General features: G+C 43.9%; 1 protein-coding gene across 2 annotated transcripts in view; it reads right to left on the bottom strand.

The window, feature by feature from the left end:
* LOC149307106 (death-associated protein kinase 2-like) overlaps positions 1 to 16,485 on the bottom strand; it is a 40,446-nt gene that overhangs the window by 2,625 nt on the left and 21,336 nt on the right. For both annotated transcript variants that reach the window (XM_089538127.1, XM_089538128.1), the window contains exons 3-9: positions 10,965 to 11,186; positions 9,013 to 9,151; positions 8,043 to 8,172; positions 7,122 to 7,170; positions 6,892 to 6,918; positions 1,033 to 1,185; positions 287 to 332 (exon numbers count right to left, since the gene is read on the bottom strand). In XM_089538127.1, the coding sequence (XP_089394253.1) occupies positions 287 to 332; positions 1,033 to 1,185; positions 6,892 to 6,918; positions 7,122 to 7,170; positions 8,043 to 8,172; positions 9,013 to 9,151; positions 10,965 to 11,186 (766 nt within the window). The remainder of the gene's footprint in view (positions 1 to 286; positions 333 to 1,032; positions 1,186 to 6,891; positions 6,919 to 7,121; positions 7,171 to 8,042; positions 8,173 to 9,012; positions 9,152 to 10,964; positions 11,187 to 16,485) is intronic.

Raw genomic sequence — 16,485 nt, 5'->3', positions numbered from 1 at the left:
CTTCATAGATTTAGAAAAAGTGTCTTCAGACTGTTTCTCTCCTAAGGAATTTATCATCATTGGAAATTGAGGAACAGATGCAAATTGGACATCAATACCGGAAACATACAGACCACCGCCATGCAGCGACAGTGGTTAAAATGTTCTATCCAAAAGTAAGTGAGATTGAGAGAAAGCGACTTTTAAAAGCCAAAATGGGAAACTCCATACAAAGTTCTGTCCAACTTCAGCATGAATTAATGAATCTGCTTCTCATACGAAAGAGGAGTGCTATTTCTGGACTTACCGTGATCCAGGGATGGGAGAGGGCTTCTTGGATTGTGAGACGCTTCCTACAAAGAGAGAAAACACTTAAGTAAACATATTCTCTCCAACTGTCCCGATTTGGTAAGGATAGTTCCAATTACTCCTCTATCATTTCACTTTTCCTGTTGCTTTTAAAATGTCACAATTTCTTTTTCCTTTCCACCTTTGTCCTCAGGTTACTTCAACTGCTGCAAAGTATTGTGAACACTCTTTGAAATATGTTTTGCAACAGGGGAGGGACAAGTTACTAAATTACAAATCTTCTTGTCCACAGAAAAGTCTACTAGACACAAATAGAAAATGTTTACAGAACTAAAATTATTTAAAATGGAAAGAATATATAATGGGATATTCAGTATATTAACCAGAAATGTGATGAATTTAAGAACAAAACTTCAAAATTATTACCTGTTATATTAGAAAAATGAAGAGGAGAAACCAGATTAAAGCAACTCAAACAAGTAATGAAGAAAAAGATTTTAATTTTGCCAAAACTGATGATCGCTGGAAAGTGGTCTACAGTACTGCAAGAATGAAACCCAATAATATAATAAAACCAAGTAAGGAAACGGAGACAAAGCAATAAAGGCATTTCGTTGAAATAACCTGAACTCACCAAGGGGAAACTGACATCGCTGATAATCAGGAAAATGCCAGGCAAAGAAATAAGTTTAGCTGGCAACCGAAACAGCCTAAGACAGAGATTTTGCTCCTCTTGGGACTTACCGCGTATCCTTCACTAGAAGTTTCTGGATAAAATCTTTTGCCAAGTCACTGGTGTGGCTGAAGAGTTCGTCATCAAACTCATAGTTTACTGCAGTGATGTTGGCCAAGGTCTCCTGCTTGGTCTCGCCAAGGAATGGTGAAGCGCCACTGAGTCTAGAGGGAAAGAAATAATATAATAATATAATAATATTAAATTTTTATTTATATACCGCCCTGTGGCGAACCAATCCGGGCGGTTTACAGCATTAAAATAACATACAGCATAAAAACAGTTTATTTCCCTCCCCCCTTAAAAAGTAATTAAACCACATATCTAATTTAAAACCACAATAACTAGTTAAAATAACAATAAATTAAACAAAATAATACCAACCAATAAACCACTGCAACTTCAGTTCTAAAGAAAAGGGGGCTTTGGAGACATTACTGAGGAGGGGGAAATCCTAAGATCCTGAGGCCGGGATATTTCAGTCTGGGAAGGCCTGCCTGAAGAGATCCGTCTTGACAGCCTTTTTGAAGCTGTCCAAAGATGTTAATTGACGGATCTCATCCGGCAGGCCGTTCCAGAGCCTAGGGGCGACAACAGAGAAAGCCCTCCGGGAGGTCGCCGCAAGCCTCGATTTTTGAGGCTGCAACAAGTTCCTCCCAGAGGACCGGAGAGCGCGGGGAGGATTGTATGGGAAGAGGCGGTCTCTGAGATAGCTTGGGCCCAAGCCATTTAGGGCTTTAAAGGTAATAACCAACACCTTGTACTGGGCCCGGAAACCAATAGGCAGCCAGTGGAGGGACCTCAAAACCGGAGTGATATGGTCCCTTCTGGATGTTCCTGACACAAGCCTGGCTGCCATGTTTTGAACAAGCTGTAGTTTCCGAACCAGGCACAAGGGTAGCCCCATGTAGAGCGCATTACAGAAGTCAAGGCGTGAGGTTACCAGCGCGTGCACAACTGTCTCGAGATCCCTTACTTCCAGAAAAGGGCGCAGCTGGCGTATCAGCCGAAGCTGATAACAGGCGCTCCTGACCGTCGCATTAACCTGATCTATCATCAGGAGCGACGAGTCAAGGAGCACCCCCAGACTGCGAACGCAGTCACTAGAGGAGAGTGTGACCCCGTCCAGGACTGGTGGTTGCAGCCCAATTCTTGGTTTCGGGGCCGCTACCGTGAGCACCTCCGTCTTGTTCGGATTCAGCTTCAATCTGTTTTTCCTCATCCAGCCCATTACCGCCCGAAGACATTCATTGAGAGAAGAGATGCCATCAGAATTCGAGGCCGACGAACGAGACATGGAGAAATAGATTTGGGTGTCATCAGCGTACTGATAGCACCCAGCACCATAACTCCGTATGATCTCACCCAGCGGCTTCATATAGATGTTAAACAACATTGGGGACAAAATAGCTCCCTGAGGGACTCCACAAAGGAGCTCCCTCTTTCTGGAGCTACTGTCCCCAAACAGCACCCTCTGGGACCTGCCTGAGAGGTAGGACCGGAACCACTGCAATGCAGTGCCTCCGATACCTAATCCCCCCAAGCGGTCCAGGAGGATGCTGTGATCTATCGTATCGAAAGCCGCTGAGAGGTCTAAGAGCACCAACTGGGTCACACTACCCCTGTCGATGCTCAGACGCAGATCGTCAGTTAAGGCAACCATGGCAGTCTCAACCCCAAAGCCTGTCCTGAAGCCAGTTTGAAATGGGTCTAGATAATTGGTTTCATCCAAGACAGCTTGGAGCTGAAGAGCAACCGCCCTCTCGATTACCTTGCCCAAAAATGGCAGCAAAGAAACAGGCCTGTAGTTGTTCATATCCAGGGGGTCCAGGGAAGGTTTTTTCAGAAGCGGCTTAACAGAGAAGAGAATAGTGAGATAAGAGTTACTTTTGGGTGATACCTGCCTGCCAAGAAGGTGGGGAATATGGACCAGGACCCCATTGTGTATTGGCGCAACTTCTTCTTGTTTTCCAGTGCGGAAGAGCGGAATATGGAATATGTTTGCACAAGTAGTCCCTCTGTTTGGTTCACAAACAGTTGTGCTTTCTCTAAGTGTGAATTTTGGGCCCAGTCAGACTGACCTTTTTGCACTGGAAGGAACTGGGAAACTTCGGTTTCCCCCTCCCCAAATCCCTCTGGAAGCAAGTGCTGACTACCAATCAGGGTATTTTAACCCTGAATGGCCTCTTGGAGAAATCGGGTTTAAAATGAAGACTCCTGGCTGTCAATCAAATTTAGTTCCGCGATCATCACAGGTGATGCTTCCTGCACTCATTGGGCAATTGGAAGTATGCTTCCCCCCCTTAAAGAACCAGGCTATGCGCAGATGCTGTCAAATTTAAAAACTTCCTCTGTGTGTGTGTGTGTGTGTTGTGGGGATTTGGGTCAGTGCAGGTCATAGATCTTCCCTTGGCTCCATTTGCCCCAAAATGCAATCCAGTGCCATCTCTGCATCCTCTCACCTTGCCACCCCAGTTGGCCCTTCTTATACACGGATTTTTTATACGCAGATTCAAGCATACATGGTTTGAAAACGTTCAAAAAAATGTATAAATTTCAAATATCGAACCTTGATTTTCCATTTTTATAAAGGACACCATTTTGCCATGTCATTATATTTAATGGGACTTGAGCATACACGGATTTTGTTATACACGGGGGATCTTGGAACCAAACCCCAGCGTATAACAAGGGTCCACTGTAATAATAATAATAATAATAATACATTTCTCACCTCAGAATGCTATGCATCCATTGCTCTGCCTCAGCTACCTCTTAATTCCTTAGAGACAGTAGCAAAAGCTTTCTGTATCAATTTGCCAAATTGGAAAGAGCAACCTTTGTAACATTCGCATAGGAAAAAAGGCTTTTGCAAATGCCTTTTGCAAAGTGCCTTGCTGCTGGAGGCGGAAATGAAAGGGAAAGGCAGCCAGCAGCATTCTATATGTCTACCTGAAGCTAAAATTTTATTTTAAAAATAGAAATCTGCCTGGTGGGAGAGCAGAGGCTTGCTCCGTTCAGTGCCTTCCCTCTGACCTGCCCTGAACCTCCTCCTGCTCCGTTACTCCGATTGGCCTCCACGGCCCCCTTCTCTCCCCTGGCTCTTCATCCTCCTCCTCTGTCCCCGATTCTCCTGGAACCCTTTGGCTCCTTCCTTCTCCTCCTGGTCCTGCTCCCGATTGCCCTCCATGGCCCCCTGCTTTCCCCCGGCTCCTTAATCCTCCTCCTCCTCCTGATCCTCCTCCGTCTCTTGGGACCCTTTGGCTCCTTCCTCCTCCTCCCCCTTCGCCCCGATGAAGGGGAGGGAATACTTGCCCTCTGCCCTCCCTCTGACCTAAATCCTTCCCCTGAACTTGACCCGATCATGATCGGGGGGCAAGTTCATATTCGCCGAACCCGTTTTTTTCCAAAAGAGACGGCTTTCTACCCGATTCTAAATGACCCGTGCTATGGGGCATTTGCCACGAAACGCTTGTGCATGCCTCAAAATGGATTGTGACAGATTTGGGGCAAATATGAACTTCATTTGTAAGAATTGATTCCTGATCCGGGTTAAAAGGTAGTCTGAATGGCCCCTTTGTATGAACCACGATTAGGCTTCATCCCCAACTGCAAGATGTTGCAGTGAAGGTCTCCAGTTCAAGATTCCTATTGTTTTTAGCACAATTGTGTGAGCATGTGTTTGTTGTTGTGTGCCCCCAAGTCATTTCTGACTTACAGTGACCCTAAGACAAACCTATCATAGGGTTTTCCAAGCAGGTTTCTTCAGAGGGGGTTTGCCATAGTCAACCTCTGAGGCTGAGAAAGTGCAACTTGTCCATGGTGGCACAATGGGTTTTTATGCTTGAGTGGAAATCGAACCCTGATCTCCAGAGTCGTAGTCCAATGTTCAAACCATAAGACCACGCTGGCTCTCTGAGCAAATTTATGTGTTTATGCAATACAAATGCTGTGCTGCTTTCATTAACTGGTTATCAGCAATCTCATATATAAGGGAGAGAAGTGTAGTGGTCTGAGTCTTGGACTAGGACACCGGCAGACCAGGGTTCGAATCCCCACTTGGTTAGGGTAACTCACCGGGTGATGGGAAAAGTTATCACTGAGGAAGAACACACAAAGCTGGGTGAGATGGCAGCAGTTAGCTTTGGCCTGAGCCTTTTGGAAAGGGCCAGATTCTCTTTTCCTCTCCCTTTTGCTGAGATAATGGAGCACAAACTACTTTTGCACTTTCTGAACTCAGTTTGCAGCAACTAAAGTAAGCTAAGGACCAAGGCTGAAAGTGGGAAGAAGAAGAGAGAAACTGGGACCGTGTTCCTGCCAAATCAGGACAGCTGAAGGGTATGCCATCACAGATACACAAATGTTTGAGGCCACCTCTGCTCAGAAGGAATTTGCTGAAATTATACATTCAAGGTGTAAGGAAACTGAAGCTTCACTTGAAATCGAAGTGAGGAAGCTTCCAGCAAAGGTTATTTTTCTGACAGTTCAGCTGTTGGCTTCAATGCAAAAGTTGCAAACAACCAACGTAAGCATGCCAATAATAAAACTGGCATTCAGCAATCAATCAATTAATTTAGCTGGGTGGGGGGAAGAGACTGTTTTTCTGTCTCAAGTGTCCTTTACTATAATGGGCATCTTTTGTTTATCTCCCTATTTTGTTTAAGGTGATGCTAAAGCACTTTCTTGTCAGTCTCCCAACAGGAATGCTGAACTGGGAAATCGAGTTACAGGGCAATGCTGCCCCTAAAGCAAGGGCAGCAGGAACTTTCTCCGGCTTGAAGGAGAACTATTATCATCGTCATCTGCATTCTCGGCTTCGCACCTTCGTTGCTAAACATCTGCAACGCTGCAATGCTGAAATTATGTTCCTCATAGCCAACAGTTTGCTCAGGAGAAAGGATCGATGAGATGGAGAGGTCAAAGGGCCTGTCTCAAACTGGGGGAGACCCTTTCCAGCTTTTCCAGCATAGCATTTTACCATGCAAAACATTCTCAACCCTATTGTTTTTCTCTCCAATGAGAAAAAGATATGAGCACGAAATGGTGTAGTGGTGCCAGCATGGTCTAGTGGTTTGAGAGCTGGACTATGGAGACCAGGATTCGAATCCCCTCTTGACCATAGGAACCCACTGGGTAACCTTGGGCAAGTCACATACTCTCAGCCTTAGAAACAGGTTCATCTTAGCATTGCCATAAGTCAGAAATTACTTGAAGGCAGACGGCAAGAAGAGTGACTGAAATAAAGACGTTGGCAGCATGAGCTTTTGTAGACTTCAGTCTACTTCCTCAGGTGCATTTGGATGCACTTAAGTCTAGGAAATCTCATGCTGCTAATTTCTTTCTTTCAGTGAGTCTCAAAGGTGCTGCAAGATCTCTCTACAGACTGATTCTACAGACTAACACAGCTATATCTTTGAATTCGAGCAAGAAGAATGTCCTTCAGCTGGTCATTATCTCTCAGCCTGAACTATCTCAAAGGGCTCTTGGGAAGATAAAATATAAGAAACCCCACTTATATTGGTCTGATCAAATAAAAACACTCCACAATTCTAGCCCTCTCATGCCAAGTGGCATATAAACAGAGATTAACAAAAGCCAGATTTCACATTTATACAATGCTTTTAGTTGCCCACTCCTGCTTACTGTATTACTCTTGCCTCTTCTCTCTCTTGGTATCCATGCTTTCAACTGACCTGCTTATAGTGTGGATAATGTGTGTGTAAATCTACAGTGCTATATAAACAAACAACAACAACAACAATAATAATAATGGGGATCAGAGTCGATGTATGCCACCTTGAGCCCTCTGGAAGAAAGGTGAGTTACAAATGCAATGAACAAATGACCAAATAATCCAGCACTGTACTTACAATATGTAGGTGATGACTCCTATACTCCTGCAAAAAGAGGAGGGAAAAGGGAAAACACATACGTTACTTTAAATGTGTATCTGCATACACAGAAGGAAAGAGAATAGGTAGTCAATTTAAAAAAAAAAAAAATCTAATAAGAAAAATGTTTTAAAACAACGCACAGAAAGAATGCAGACAAGAGAGCGGCAACTGTCCCGTCAGCAAGAACTGAAAGGCCAAATACTTACCACATATCTGCCGCCAGGCCAAGAGGCTCATAGTTCACAATTTCTGGTGCTGAAAAAAAGGGAACATCGATTCCAGCCTCAGCAAGATGCCAAAAAGAGTTATAGCAAAGTAATTAAAGAACCACAAAGCCAGAAAGCATCACGGAGGCCAAGTCCTCTGCTGCATCAGGGGCCATCCATTTGCCTGCCTCTACATTCAGTTCTTTGGGCGCTCACACTCCGTATGGTGAAACTCAACAACAACCTCAAGTTATTAAAAGATACCTGTCTTTGTGTGTTTGTGTGCGTTCATGCAGGGCTAACCTGGCTGTGGTTTCCTTCCAATACAGCATCCCTATCCTAGAGCTTTATTGGCAAGATTTATTCCAAGGAAGTTTGCCACCATTGCCTTCCTCCGAGGCTGAGAGGATTCAAACCCTGATCTCCCAGAGTTTCTCTGGTCAAATGAGGATTCAAAGCCTGATCTCACAGAGTCGGGTCCAATAAATAAATAAATAAAACACCCAAACCACTACACCACACTTCCTCTCCTGAGTTTCAATCCACCGCATTCAGGAAGAAAACCCAAAGGAAGTGAGGTGAACCAGGAGGCAATCTCTTTACGGACTGAATATCCTTTTTCTGGAATTCCAAAATCAAAATGGTCCCCATGGGGGGCTGAGACAGGGACACCTTTGCTTTCTGATGCCTTAAATTTGGATGTTTAATCTCTTTTTATGGGATGATCACTGTTTTTATGATTGGGGGGAGGGCTGGGGTTTTGGTGTTTTTAAATTGTAATTTTTAATTGTTTGATGTTTAATTATACTGTTGGAATCTGCTTTGATTCCTTTGTGAAATTTAAGTTTCCGCCAAGGGGACTCATATGAAGCAAAAGGCACATTTCTCAAAATCCATTATCAAGTCGTCACCAAGGCTTACCTACAAATTCTGGCGTCCCAAAAATGTTTTTGAATTCTACTCCGTCTTCTATTTCGTGGGCCAGGCCGAAATCGATCAGCTTTATGTATGGGATGGGAATGTTATTGTCAAGCAGCATAATGTTCTCAGGCTTAAGGAAGGAAGGGAAAAGACAGACACAATCAGAGAAATTAAATCAAACAACCAGATTGGGTTTGTGGTGTTTCCACAGGGCCCTTGTGTTCATCTAGGTCAGTGGTTTCCAAATTTTGGTCCTGCAAGCATTTTAGACTTTTTAGAGTTTTCAATTCTTTAGTGATGTGAACTTGTTTCTGTTATTTACTTTAATTTTTGTACCAAACAAAGTGTCTTTTGCTTTGAATCCTAGGACTGGGGTAAATGCAAGTTACATTTTAAAAAGTAGTGTTGACAAATGCTCCCTATCTAATGCTAAGAATCAGGACAGATTCCTCCAAAAAATAATCTGTGCTTTTGGTCAGTGATAAATAAATTCTTACTTGCAAAGGGAATAAAAGACCACCAATTTATTATCATCATCATAAGTAGTAGTAGTAGTAGTAGTACCAGCAGCAGTAGTACATAAACCCCACCAAATGAATTGGTTCTTCTCATTACGGACAGATCTAATCCAAATGCATTCCCACCCCAACACTTTTCATATGAAACTTCTCTTCCTGAAATCTGAAGCGGATGTTTGGCCCAGGTAAGGAAATGTCATCTTGGGTGGAGTGTATTGTCAAGCAACAAAAACATCAACAACTCCCATTAGTTGATCCTGTTTTGTCCTGTTTTTTTTTTCACAAGGAGCTTATAGGGTTTTGTGTTACACATGGAGAGGGACACTCCTGTCCTCAAAGGTCTCCTATAAGCTTTCTATCCATCACAGCGCAGAAAAATAATACCATAAATATAGCTATCCCCATGGCACTTTCCTGCACAACTCAGGGCTTTTCTTGCGATGTGTCCTCACCTTGAGGTCAAAATGGGCAATCTTTTTGGCATGCAGATAGTTGACCCCATCCAGGATCTGCTTGATGAACTGGGTGGCTTCTTCCTCACTCAAGGACTCTTTCTGGGCCAAGAAATCAAAAAGTTCTCCTCCCGATACACTACGATACAGACGGAAAAATCTGGGGTTATCAAATATCTATTGATCACTTATTAAAGAGTACCATGTGTGTGTGTGTGTGTGTAAACAGATATATGAGCAACCTTTCAATTTCTCAAGGCTGCTTACCATACTTTTTTAAATTAGTATTTTTAAAGATTTTATAGAAACAGACATAACCCACAAAACAATGCAGCTGAGATTCTGTAAAATGAGGTGCATCACGTTTGTGAGTCTTAACAATCCAGCTAAAAAAATTCTAGCTGACAGGACAACAACTACAGTTTTCTTGGCAGGTGAGGGGTTGCCATTGCCATCCTCTGAGGCTGAGAGTATATGACTTGCCCAGGGTCACCCACTGGGTTTACATATCTGAGCAGGGATTTGAACCCTGGTCATGAGAACCAGATTGTACAGTTGTTAGAGGATTGGACTAGACTCTGGAGATCAGGATTTGAATCCGGACTCAGCCACTGGATGACCCTGGGCAAGTCACATTCTCTCAGACGATGACAATGGCAAACCCCCTTTGAAGAAACTTGCCAAGAAAACCCCATGATAGGTTCATCTGAGGGTTGTCATAAGTTGGAAATTACTTGAAGACATGCTACAACTCAAGAGTCATAGTCCAACTCTCAAACCACTACACTAAAGCTGGCTCTGTTACACACAACTGCAAAAACACACCCACGACACACCTTTTCTCCGCACTCATTAACAATCCGACATGCCCCTGTTCCTGGCTGCTGAATAATGAAACTGTGCCAATAAATGTCCATGTTGCACGCAAGGCTTCCACAGGGTGGCTCTCAGCACCACCAGAGAAATCCTGTGAACATCCCATGCATCTTGTTGTTACTCATAGAGAGGAGCTGAATCCAAGGTTCATTTTTAAGGGAAAAAACACCTGGGATTCTGCCTTTAATGGGTCCAAATTTTGAAAGACTGCTGATTAGATCTCTTTGCACCACAATTCACCTCCAATTTTCATTCATTAATCTTGCCTTCTGAGTTTGGCATAGATAACGGAAAGTGTTTTGTTTCAAACCAAGCCTGGAATTTATTTGTTCCCTGATTCTAGAAATATGGACAGATGTTCTAGAATTTTATGTTATGCATAACACAGAAACTCTCCCAAGCATTTTCCAGGTACAGGTTGAGTCTTTCTTATCCAAAATCCAACATGCTGCAAAATCCAAACCATTTTGACTATGTGGCTGAGATAGTGACACGTTTGCTTTCTGATGGTTAGTCTATACAAACTGTGTTTTGTGCACAAAATTAGTTTAAAATATTATATAACATTACCAGCAGGCAATGTGCAGAAGGTGTGCATAAATGAATTTTGTGTTTAGACTTGGGTCTGATCTCTAAGATATATCATTATATATATACATAGATATAGATGCAAATATTCCATAATTTGAAAAGCTCCTGAAATCCAAAGCATTTAGGATGAGGGAGACTCAACCTGTATTATTATATCATTACAAATCCCAGGATAACACAGAATGGGGCTCCAAACCAGTCAAAGTGTGACCAAAGTGTGGAAAGTGTATAGTGTCAAAGAAACCCTCATTAAAAGCAGAGAGGGCTTTAAGATGATATATTCTAGTATTTGGAATCTTTGTTGCCTCTTATCCTGCCCCCCAATACCTCCCTTGAAGTTGGATTTGGCCCTTAGGGTGAAAGGTGGCCCTTCATCATTTGCCTTAAGGATGAGGAACGTTAGTTCCCCCAAAAGAATACTAGTATAAAAGAGCACTGCAATGTGACATTGGCGCCCGTTTGCAGCCCAGGCTGTTCCTACTTACAGCTCAAGGATGAGGACGACGTCCGTCTTGTTCTCATAGACATCATGGAGCTTGATGATGTTGGTGTGGAGGGTCTGCTGCAGGATGTTCACTTCCCGTTCAATCTCTTCTCGTCGCACCCCACGGCGGCTGGCACGGCTCTGGCGCTTCTTGATGAACTTGGCCGCATATTCCACCCCCGTGGCCTTCTCCCGGCATTTCTTCACGATGGCAAATTGGCCACTGCAAAGAAGGAAAAGGAGCGAGAGTTACCCCATGAGGCAAAAAGCGCACAATGACAACAACAAAATGGGCATTTGTAAGGTAAATGAACACCCACAACGGAGAACAGAGGGTGAAAGACACCAGCAAATAGTAAATATTATTTGCAGTTCTTTGTTGCACTCCATTATCCAATGTGCATTTGCAATGTGATCTCTGGTGCCTCTTCCTTTCCTGAATCCAGCATGAACATCAGGCATTTCTCACTTCATATATGATACAAGCCTTTGCTGTAGATTTCTGAACATGACTTGCTTGCGTGGGAAATTAATGCAATGGGTCCCCCTTCCCATGGCATCTTTTGTACTCCCTTTGCGGGGGAGGGGGGCGATTGGGATGTATATTGAGCATTTCCCAATCTGTGGGGTGTTATTTTATTTTCCATATTTGCTGACAGGTTTTAATAGTAAATATTATGATTTGGTATCTATACACACACAAACACATACACATGGATTTGGTTTCTACATATATTTTTCTTTAAAAGCATTGGAAGCATTTAACCAAACATGTTCATCCCCATCTCAGGAGAACAGCTACTGAGCTTTGCTGAGCTTTTCCTGCTCAGCAAACTTGTCCTGTCCAGCTTTTTGCACTGCAGGCCAGTCTGCTTCGGACACAGCTGTTTGGCTTCAAAGGTTCCTCTTCAGTCCCTAATTTTAGAGCTCAGTAAGAGGAAACCCAGGACCAGATGAGTAATATTGAGCCAGGAGCCCAAACAGGTTTGGAATCCAGTGACAGAAGCCTTCCAAATCCAGGTGTGAAGTCATTTTCCTTGGCAGCAAAGGAAATGAAGGTTTCCTCATAACGCTGCAATTTCCTGCCTCCTTCCAGCAGGATCTCCTTAATGGGTGCGATTTGAACACAGAGCAAGCCCTGGAAGGGGAGGTGACTGCTATGCCATCCCTTCTCAGGATTCTTCTCAAAGCCTGGTAGCTAAAAACATGCGGCTGCATGGGAAGAAAACATCAATTTATATAATGTCCTGCCTTTCTTTGTTTAAATGGTGGCTCTTGGCGTCTGTGCCTAGGTTTGCCAGACTGAACACTGGAGAGGGTACTTTTAATGACATTTTAAAATTTCAACTAGTGTCACTTGTCATTCAATCAGAAAGCAACCAATACCTGCAGAAATTCCCTTTTTGCACACTGAGGAAAAGTACAGAAGCCCTCTCCAGTTTGTGAAGTCAAAGACACTGTCCAGTTATTGCTCTGACATTTTAACAGTGAATCCACTCTGAATTTCAGACCAAGATGCTACACTGTATCTCCCACCCAAAAGATTCAGCTCTTATGAAGGCCATACTAGCAGCACATTCCCTGCCCCATTGATATGGGGGACTACATGCCACCGCTGTGCCCCCAGTCCGCCCATACCTAGCCTTCACAATATGGGTTGGCAAGGACAAGGTAACTTGGAGGTCTCTCATTCATAGGGTTGCCATAAGTTGGGGTCAACGTGACAGCAGTTAACATCAAAAATTTATAATGTGTAAGAAGCCTGTGTTGTATTTCAGGAGGATTCAAATCCTGATTCAGCCATGGAAACCTCCTGAGTAACCTTGAGCAAGTCACGCTCTCTCAGCCTCACAGAAAGGGGATGGCAAAGCTCTTCTGTATCAATCTGGCTAAGAAAACGCTGTCATAAGTTGTCTTACCAGCAGCAATACAGAAAACCTATTCACCCAGAAGGTATGTCTAACATCATCTCTCCTTGATGTGTTTTTCCAAACACAGGGATTTCTGCTTGTTTCTTCCCTTGTTTTGCAGTCTTGACATGTATTGGCACCAATGAAGCTGTGCCACGTGATCCTCCAGAATGCAGATATCATCTCTTGGAACTCTTCCTCAGCAGAATTCCATCCATAATTCTTGGCCAATTCAAATTACAGGCTTTTGTTTACAGGCACAGGGCAGGTTTGGGACGGGGAAACCTCTTTCTATATGATTACACACATTGCCAGTTTGGTAATGACCGGGACGTGGACACAGAACGTACACATTACGCGGCATATCCTGCAATTACATCCCATATTTTCTGGTGTATAATTAACCCAGAGGCCACAGCTGAAGTCAGATTCAAAGTCTCTCCCGGGTCTATAAAAGTCTGGGAATGCAGAGATAAAGCTCGCACTTGACCCCGGCTTGCCCTGGAATGAACAGGGCCCCTCAAGGGCTAATTTTAGTCCTGGGATGGCCGGCCTGATCTGGTTATAATCTATGGGGTCACTCCATCCTATTTTACAAAGAACGGGTGTAAATGGGGCAGCTGCGCACCACCAATCTGAGATTCATGTGTGATAAGTATCCCTACGCCTTCTCAGACTCAAACCTGACTCAAGGTTCATGTCTTCCTTCGAGGATCTTCTCTTCCTGGCTTCATCAGTAATCCCTCCCAGTTGCTGCTCAGAGACACTGCTTCACTAAAGATAGAAACCGAGTCAAAGCAAGGAGGAGAACTCAACCCCTCAGTTGCTGAAAGGGGCTAAGAGATGACGAATCAGAGATAGAGGGAAATGGGAGGCTTGTAGGGGGTGCAATGGGGATTTAAACACATAGTGGTTTAATACAATGAGAGTTGGACTGCAATTCTGGAAACACGACCTTGGGCACATCATACTCTCTCAGCCTCAGGAGAAAACAATGGCAAGCCTCCTCTGAAGAATCTTGCCAAGAAAACCCCATGATAGGTGCACCTTATGGTTGCCGTAAGTTGGAAATGGTCTGAAGGCACACAAAAACAACAACATTTCAGAAGAAGGAGCTGGCAAAGCCACCTCTGAGCTTCCCTTGCCTAAAAAAACCCCCAAAACTATGAAATCAAAGGGTTGCTATAAGTTGACTGGTGACATACAATATAGCATATTGTCTAAGTGCCCTAAAAGCACCAGATCCCATCAGGTTTTGGAAACTAAGCAGGGTCAGCCCTGGTTAGTCCTTGGATAGGAGACCATCAATGAACTCCCAGTGTTGGGAGGCTGTAGTTTGAAGGAAGGAACTGGCAAAACCACCTCTGAGAATCCCTTGCCTAGGAAAACCCTATGAAATTAAAGGGGTCACCATAAGTCTTTGAGACATTGCCTCCCAGGCACCAGATCCCATCTGGTCTTGCAAGCTAAGCAGGGTTAGCCCTGGTTAATCCTTGGATGAGAGATCACCAATGTATTCTAGGTGCTGCAGCCACTATTTCCAAGAAAGGAACTGGCAAAACCACCTTATCTGAGAGAAAGAGAGAGACCATGACATAGGACCAATCTCCCAAACAAGACTTATCACAAACTCTGTAAGTTGTCATACACTTGCCAAAGCCTGAATGTCAACTGTATGTCCTAAAGCAAACAATGTTCAAAGATCAATATTGAAATGTTTAGGGAAGTAAAATAAGGGACTGAAAAGAAAGCATTAATTTTGGTATCTTGCCCTGTTTGTTGTATATGATTTGTCAGCTACCTAAATATCATGGCAGGCAAGCCCACAATTTAGAAAGCATGAGAAATTCTCCCTTGCCCTGAGCATCCCAGCGGCAAGGACCCTGCAGCTTTAAGAAAGTCCTTTTCTTCTCCAAGTTTTCCTCGTTGTATTAAAGCATTCTTCAGTTGCCAAATTCAGATAAGGAAAAGGTTTCCTGTTTTCTCCAGGATAAACAAGGTTCCAAACCAAGGAGGAAAGGATGAGATTCAGAGAAGTGGAGAACAAACTGTGATTTGCAGCAAGATTGAACTGCAGGCACTTGGGTATGTTCAGGGTTAAACTACACAATGGCTGGGAACACCTTGTTAAAGCACACAGACACACACAGAGAGCAGTGCGTTTTAAAAGGATCTGTTGTGATTACATTCTCTATACCTTATAAAAGCAAAAGGATCAACACACGCACAGCGGTTGCCCAAAGGAAGGGTCTGCCTTTGCCCTCCATATGTGTCTATGCTTTAAGCCACCCAAAATCAGAATACAAATCAAGATGTGCAAATTCAGGCTTCATGAAGCAGCATTTACAGTGATTTGGAGAGTGTCTCTCTGTGTGTCTTCCTTCAAATCACCTGTCTATTATGGTGACCCCATGATTTCATAGGGTTTTCTTAGGCAAGGACTACTCAGAGGTGGTTCTGCCAGTTCCTCCTTCCAAAATATTGCCTATAGCACCTGGTCTTCATTGGTGGTCTCTCATCCAAGTACCAACCAGGGCTGACCCTGCTGAGCTTTCAAGATCAGACAGATCTGGTGCCTTTTAGATAAGTGTCATGATTCCTGTTGACTTATGCTGACACTATTAATTTCAGGTTTTCTTGGGCTCGACATCCTCAGAAGTGGTTTTGCCAGTTCCTTCGACTGAAATATCACCTGCAGCACCTGGGATTCCTTGGCAGTTCTCCATCCAAGAATCAACCAGGGCTGACCCCGCTTAGCTTCCCTGAGCCCCGTTTGGGAGAAAGGGAGGATATAAATCAAATGCATAAATAAAAATAAAAAAGCTTCCAAGACCAGAGGGGACCTGGTGTCTTTAGTGCAGGGGTAAGCAACCTGCGGCCCGCGGACCAGATGCGGCCCGGCAAGGCCTTGGGACCGGCCCCAGCCTGGTCCTGCCGCCAATTGCCGCTGGAGCCTTTGGCCTCTTGCGTGAGGGCGTGGGGCCTTTGACCTATCAGGAGGAGGCGGGCAAGGGGGGGCAAGCGGCAGGCAAGGGGGGCAAGCGGCGGGCAAGAGGGGCAATTGTCTATAGAAGCCTCCGAAACATGCATTTATATTAACATTTTTTAAATAATCAGCAAATTTTTTTGCACGTCCTCCATTTTTTTTAAAAAAAGTGTCCTCCATTTGAAATTTTTGTCCCACATTTGTCCCGGTTTATTTATTTATGTAATTTTTTTTAAAAAAATATTTAATTATTTATTTTTTGGCTTCGGCCCCCCAGTTGTCTGAGGGACAGCAACCCGGCCCCCGGCTCAAAAAGGTTGCCTACCCCTGCTTTAGTGGCTTAATGTGTGTGTGAGAGAGGAAGTGTTTATAAAGAGGGCTGCCCTTTAGAAAAGAGACCCACAGCGCTGGCCAGAGAGATGCAAGGCTTCCCAATGTATAGTCCAACAAGCCCTTCATTGCTTTGCTTACAAAAAATTACATTCCACATTTTCTTAACCATGGCAGATGGACCAATTTCTCCTTTTAAATGCAAGAACACTTTTTAAACCCTACAGGTTAAATTCTCAGGATAATATTAATCAGGCATACACTTGCTCAGAAGGCACCAGAGAGTCTTGTGCCAC

The sequence above is a fragment of the Sceloporus occidentalis genome, unplaced genomic scaffold (assembly GCF_023333645.1).
Source record: "Sceloporus occidentalis isolate IW3139 unplaced genomic scaffold, rSceOcc1.0.p SCAF_9, whole genome shotgun sequence".
Taxonomy (NCBI): Eukaryota; Metazoa; Chordata; class Lepidosauria; order Squamata; family Phrynosomatidae; genus Sceloporus; species Sceloporus occidentalis.
The sequence above is the reverse complement of the archived record's forward strand: the minus strand, read 5'-3'. Positions and strand labels throughout refer to the sequence as shown.